General features: G+C 36.8%; 1 protein-coding gene across 1 annotated transcript; it reads right to left on the bottom strand.

Moving 5' to 3' along the window:
* Positions 1-3,058: 3,058 nt before the first annotated feature.
* On the bottom strand, positions 3,059-4,403 carry LOC122298772 (NAC domain-containing protein 100-like). The gene is made up of 2 exons (XM_043108631.1): positions 4,368-4,403; positions 3,059-3,604 (listed from the first exon to the last, which is right to left on the bottom strand). The coding sequence occupies exons 1-2, from the start codon at positions 4,401-4,403 to the stop codon at positions 3,059-3,061; spliced, it is 582 nt and encodes a 193-aa protein (XP_042964565.1).
* Between the last annotated feature and the right edge of the window lie 2,748 nt (positions 4,404-7,151).

The following is a 7,151-nucleotide window of genomic DNA, read 5'->3' as shown; positions in this document are numbered from 1 at the left end:
GTTTTTAATTTATTTGATATGGTGTTTAATTTATTTTAGTCGTTTTATGTTTTTAAAATCGTTTTCGGCGGATCAGTTTTTGGATTCCGGAATGAGGATTGGACCTCATTTCTTTTCTTTCCTTTTCTTTTTTTTTCTTTTCCCCTTTTTCCTTTTTCCTTTTCCCTTTTCTTTCATTCTTCTTTCTTTCTTTTTCTTCTTCTTTTTCTCTTCTCCCCGTGCGCGCGCTGCTTCCTTTTCTCCCCTTCCCGTCGCCGCCCGTTGACCAACCCGGATCGCCGCCGTGTAGTACACCACCCCCACCAAAATCTTCCCCTCCCACCAATGATCATCCCCACCAATTTTCAGAGCCATCCATGCAGCCGTTAGCCGCCACGCACGGCTGGAAGTCACTGCACCAGCTCTCCCTTCCCTCTCTGTCGCCGGTTGCTTTCTCAGCCCAGAATCGTCGCTTGCCGGCGGCGTGGCCTACACCACCCACCCAGTTTTCTTCCCCTTCCACTGGTGAACATCCCCACCAAGTTCCACCTCCATCCAAGCCACCGTTAGCAGCCACAAGCTCATCCAAGCCACACAGTTTTTGAGTTTTTCCAGCGCCGTCGCTCCACCTCCGGCCACCATCTCTTCACAGCTTCTTCCTCTACCTCTTGCTGACCTAACCCACCCAATTCGGACCCCGATCCGTTGCCGGAGCAGCTCCCACGAGCTCAATTCCATTTAGCCCCTTTAAGCTCTTCCACCGTCGTTTCCACTGCCACCCACGACCAAAACTCACTTCCTTTAGCTTCATAAATATCTCAAGACCATTTCCTATCAATTTCGTGCCTTGGTTTGTCCCCGTTCGAAAGTGGGTAATTTATTACCCACAGCCACAGTGTAAAATATACTGTTACGTTGCTTTTCCTCCGCTTTTTGGAACGCCGCGAGCTTTCGAAAAATATTGTATAGCGCTGTAAGTATTTTTCAAACTCTACTTTTAGATTTAAATACATTTTGCTCTTACAATATATATTCACTGTTGGTTAGTTGATTTCGGACTGAATCCGAGGAGTTTAGGGGTCGGATGGATTGAGGACGGAGTTGCTTGATTTGTTGATTTGTGATTGGTTGGTTGGTTTGTGTCTTGTGGTTGCATTTACATGGTGCATGCACGTGCATTTTATTTTAATTGAGAAAAATCATGTTTTGTTGGCGTAAATAGAATATCGGATACGTGTGTCTCACGAGCCCAAGCCGGGATGGGTTATTATCTCGGTGGAGCTCCTCTGGTCACTGGGGAGTGGATAATACTGAGTGGCATCCCCTGGGTTGTCGCAGGGCAACGACCGGATCGTACGATACGGTAACGCTGTCGTGTTGACTCCGTGGTCCCTAGAGTGGCGGGGACTAGAGGATAGGCTAGCCAGGGATGCACTGGGCCTGAGTTCTGAGCATCGCTCGTTTAGGTGTCACACGTGTCTACGTTACCTATGGTGTGGCACAGAGCTAGGGTGTGCGGATGATCCCTAGGGGAGATCATGGTGCATGCATAATTGTATCGGTTTTATGATTTTGGTTACGAGTCATTTTCTGAGAAAATGACGAGGTTTGGTTTGAGGCTTTGTGATCCATTTTCTGGGAAAATGGTGGTCTCTGTTTTGGGCCATTATCTGGGATAATGGCGAGGAAGGGTTTTAAAGGTTATGTTTTTGGGCCAAATGGGTTTTTGGCGTGCTTGGAAAAATATGGTTTTACTGGACATGTGCATTGGCTTTTCTTTCATGTATATTGTTTGAGTTTTTATATGTTTTTATCTAATAATGTTTGGATTTTACTTACCCGCGGCACCATTTTTTATACCGTAGATTTTGGTGCAGAGTTCGAGGAGGATGAGGAGGAGGCTAAGCCCGAGGATGCGGCTCCGCCGGAGTATTGAGTGGAAGTTTATGTCTTGTTTTTGGTTTTGAACTATATTTGTGTTTTGTAATATTTTATTATGTATGTTTTTAATAGTTTTATATTAAACTAAAAAAAATTCTGGTACTTAGTTATATGACTTTGCTATCCGCTGCGTGTTTCTTCGTGCACATTTGTTGCTTATACACACACTTGGCACTCGTCGATAGGATGGTGACCCGTGATGTCACCATCCGGAAGTCTCGACTTCCCCGTGTCCGTGCGTGGGGATTTGGGGGCGTCACATGAAACTCCTACTACAACAAATCCCTCCAAGGAGACAAGACACCAATCAACTGAAAATGGTCTTTGTGATAATGCCCATGGACTTATGGCCATGCTCAAGGCCATTTCTCACAATAACTATAGATGATTAAAAAGGTTGGGAAAAGTGTGACAAATGTGACCCGCAATGTTGAAAAGCTTGAAAGCAGAATGATGAGAGGAGAGGCGCAAATCTTACCATACCAAATGGAAGATATATTAAAATCTATGTCTGTTGTGTAAAAGTATGGACTATGTGTTTGTTGGTCATTACTCTCCTTGAGATGATAGAGCCGATCTTTGGACGAATTCACTCACTGGTCAAGCCACTTGACCATTAAGTCCAAATAGAAGAGTATTAGACCATCGATCTCGATGGCAAAAATGGAAAGTTAAACTCATGTGGCTATTAATAGTGACTTGACCTATAATTTTAACCCAAATGGGAGGGCAAAATATGCATAAATTTTTTGAAAATAAGGTTCTTTTAAATACGGAGTGTATATTTTAAAATGAGAATATTTTTATCAAATGATAATACTTTTACAAGTCATGTTACAAAAATACCATTCATTTAAAACATTTGGATAAAGCCTTATTTAAAAGGATTGTGTATTTATCATTTTCCTAACATGCATGATTGGAACTAGTGCTAAACATTTAAGTCGTGTTATGTACTTGAGCCAATCTTTCAAACCGAATTGACCCTATTTAGCTGACCTGAAATAGAAAACAAGTGAAGTGTTTAGCTTCTGATTTGTTCCTTTTGAAATGGGTTCAGGATTGGGTAATTACCCAATACCCATAAAGTTAGCCTTCATTTTTTTAGAATCCAGCCTCCATGACTTCCCTCCCATCTTCATTCTTTGATTTCTCTAGACTCTTGATCTTTAAAAGACCTTTGAGCCATCTTGTGGTTGGACACCGTCAAAGACTTCTTCGTACTAAAGCTTGTTTCAGGCAAGAACTCTCCATTTGCATTCCGCTTCATGTCTAGAGCATTTTTTTCAAGCAACATCCTTAATACGGAGTACTGCTCGTGCATGAATAGGGTATCTGGGTAGTGCAAAGTTTCAGTGTTTGAATAGTGGCCAAATGAGTTGGAAGTAGAAGAAATATAAGATGGGCTTGAGGAAAATGAGACGGCTAAGAGAGGAGTGTCGAAGCTCTCAACCATGTCTTCTTTGATCTTGTGGTCCTCCATTGAATTGGAGAAGTAGGTCAAGTGAAATGTCTCGCCAAAACAGATTCTTGTTTCGTTGTTGTACATAGATGAATTTATCAACCGGGGCAACACTAAAGGATGTGACTCCTCCGCATAGGAACTCAGGCTACCCAAGCCTAAAACATGAGTTTTCTTCCCAACTAAGATCTTCTTAAAGATTTTGCAAATAACCCACTCATTCTAGAAGAGAATACAAATAAAAAATCAATAACACGACAAAAAAGAGAAGATTAAAGAATTGCAAATTAATCGATGACGTAACTTTTCTTATTCTAAAGCAAACTCAAGTACTAGTGTTGTTTGTTAGGCCACGTATTCAACCGCATCTCTAAGAAAGACTATTGACTACACTAACTACTATTAAAGAATGATATATAAAAAAAAATGTCAAAACACCTGATTATTTCGAATTTATTTTCTAATTGAGTAATTTGTTAATCGGCTAATCAGAATGCACATGAATCAAGTCGGGTTGGAACATAAATTTTTAGGTCAGGCGAACAACCCTAATTGGAACCAAAGTCTATGCCACCTAGCTACTTCTCACTTTAGATAGTCATGACCCCGACCCCTTTCTTCTTCAAAATTAATCGAACCATTACACATACACAAAACGTGCAAAAATCTTGTGTATAGCATTTCCCAAATGAGTTTTCATTGGATTGTTCAACCAACATGCCTTCAACAATAGTAGTTCTAGGCAGAGAAAGTAATATACACGATACTCTTAATCTTAAATTTTTGTCATTCCAATCAAAGTTATTAATGTGTCATAATTTAATAGTTTAATGTATCAATTGCTTAAATAACAAGCAACTTCCACATTAATATATAATTAGGATTACAAGATCTACGATAAAAAGTAATATTTCTTTTTAAGAAAATTAGTGGTCTTTTATTGTCGTTCAACATTCCTATAGATTGGTAATGGAGAATAGGGTACTTTGATACCAATTATATCTTTCTTCACCATCCCCATTTTCTATTTTTGAGCATGTAGTATTGAAATATACAAGATGTAATTAAGAGTTTCTATTAACAAAAATTTTATGTGCAGTCATTCTTGTATATTTATTATGCACTCCACTGATATGACTGGCTGTATTACTTTTTTTAATATAAAATAATTGATTGGTCAATCAAATCAGTGGAGTGCGTAAAAAATATGCAAAATTTGTATGTAACATAACTCTTTTTTTTTTTTTTTAATATAAGATAACTATCCATATTAGTGAAGTGTGTAAAGAGTATGTAAAAATATCTATATGTAACATTTCTCTTCTATTAATATTATCTTACCATGTGTCAAGAAAAACAGAGGAAGAAAAGAACTCAACCATTGAAAACATAAGAACCTATTTGGGATTGCGTTAGGAGTCTTAAAAAGTGTTTAAATATTTTTAAAAACTCTTTAATGAAAAAATTAAGTCGTTTGAGTGTTACATATTTTGATACTTTTTCTCAAACGTACTTTTTTGAATAATGCGGAACGTAATTCGAATTTAAAAAAAAAAACTGTCAATGGACGAAAATATCCATACAAATTTAGGATGATTACAACTTTCAAATTTTCAAGGATGTGATCATAATTTTTAAAAAATTCAAATAATCATCATTTCTACCTCAGAAAATACTTTTTTAATTTGTTTACAAACAAACATAACATATTTAAAAATGTTTTAAACATATGGTTATCAAATCGTAAATAACTTTTTAATAGTAGAACTTATTACTTAAGTTATAAGCAGTTATAAGTTATAAGTCTTAAAATTATAAGCTATATTTTCCATCGCAATTCCAAATATGGACTAAATCTTGTCATGTACATCTATTAACTTTTTGCCTTAGACTTCTAATTAAATCGTTCCTACCTATACGCCTTTACCACAAATGAATAAATATATAAAATTGTCAATAAAGTGGCCTATATATACCAAAAGAAATGCCAAGAATTAGAAAACGTCAACAAAGTACATTTCAAAAGATTAGAACGAACCAAACATGTCTTTTGTTTTTCTTTTTTGAAAATCAAAACTCATGATCTTTCCCCTTTTTATTTTTTCTCTGCTCTCGAAAAACTCATATCATGAGTACGTGGTTCTCTATAGTCTATACGGCTATTCAGCAACACACAGACGCTCTTGATCTATCTCTTCCTATATATAAAGGCTTAAAGCGCGCATCTTTTATGGCAGGATCCGTATCCACTTTTGAAGCCCATTATACCCACTTTTCTACTCCCTTCCCTTCGACTGGACCAAGCTAAACGTATATCCTGCTTCCTTCCTTCACCACATCTGTGCACACTGTAATCACGTGCGACTGATCTCCAAAAGGGCAAAAAAAGCAGCTTGCATGGGTAGGGCCAGAATATCATAGGGGTACCTGTTGTTAATCTAGGGTTTTGTTTTCTTTTTGGCATATGATCAGACCAAATCTGTGCAGGAAAAAAGATAATGGAGAAGCAAAGCCGTAAAAGAGATGGGGTATGCGGGAAAAATAATGATTTTCATGATGTTCATCTACCATTCAACTCGCGCTCTTTCTTTTTGGTTTTTGCCTGGCAGAAGGAAAGCAAGCTGAGGCAGGGAATTAAGAAGAGAAAGGTTTCTTGATAGACAGATGCTTTAGTCGAGAGATTTTAAAATTTTTAAATTGACATATTTTGATGTGATGCGGCGTTAAATTTGTAAGATTATTTTCATTATAAAAGAGAAGTACTACATACGAGTTATGTAAAAATAAACTCACGTATAAACTGACATGATTTTATATATATAATCCGTTATATTTATTGTATTATAGAAATAACTTTACAATTAAATCATATTAAATCAAATCATATTAGTTTGTTAGTTTATTTTTATTTAATATTTAAATTATTTCTTATTATAAAATAGAATTTAAAATGATCTGAAGTTATGATTTACTTTTATAAAATTTCTATAGTTGTACCCTTCTAGATATACTCAAGGTTAGCATCCAAAGAGATCCAGCTTGAAGACGTTGATCGGGTACTTACTAAAGTAGGAAAAGGCAAAGGCTTTGGTCCGAAGAAGAAGAAGAAGAAGAAGAAGTAGTATAGAAGCCTTGATGGAAACATTTCAAACCACATTTTTAGTCAGTTGTCTTCACATTTCGCTTTCATCGAACGACACTCTTTAGTTTTTTCAATCTCTCTCTCTCTCTCTCTCTCTCTCTGATCACTCTCTCTCGTGACTGACAGTTCATAAAAACGAGAAATAGAGATTATAACCTTCATTATACGACATGATAGCCTGCTTTTTTGTAAATCATGTTATACCTTCTTTTTTTGACAATAATGGCGATGGTAAAAACAATAATGACTCTGCTAATATACAATTTTGAGGAACGAATTGTCATCTGCTGTCAGTTTGCTTTTTGGGTTTATTATATTTTTTGTGCATGCCTTTAAACTTTAGGTGGAGTGGTTTTGTCTGTGTCAAGCTACCATTAATGGATTAATCAGAGAAAGCCCTAGAGAAAATTGTCAATGAATAACCAGCCTGCAACTTCGTTGTTTTTGCTTTTTCTCTAATTTTAATAAAACTGATCAAGAGCAAAACCCATCAATACTCTCTCTCTCTCTCCTGCATTAATGAACTGAACACTTGGAGATCAAAATCAGAAAAAGAAGTAGAAGGAGAAGCAGAAGAGATACGAGAATCGAGAGTAATAAATGACACCAGTGAAAACGATCGAAGAA

This window comes from Carya illinoinensis, chromosome 16 (genome assembly GCF_018687715.1).
Source record: "Carya illinoinensis cultivar Pawnee chromosome 16, C.illinoinensisPawnee_v1, whole genome shotgun sequence".
In the NCBI taxonomy this organism is placed as follows: Eukaryota; Viridiplantae; Streptophyta; class Magnoliopsida; order Fagales; family Juglandaceae; genus Carya; species Carya illinoinensis.
The sequence above is the reverse complement of the archived record's forward strand: the minus strand, read 5'-3'. Positions and strand labels throughout refer to the sequence as shown.

Bases quoted from the DNA above. Each gene is read 5' to 3' on its own strand.
- LOC122298772 (XM_043108631.1), bottom strand. From the start codon at position 4,403: ATGGGGATGGTGAAGAAAGATATAATTGGTATCAAA. The intron at 3,605-4,367 runs GTACCCTATTCT...ATTCTCTTCTAG, and splicing joins AAGATATAATTGGTATCAAA to AATGAGTGGGTTATTTGCAA.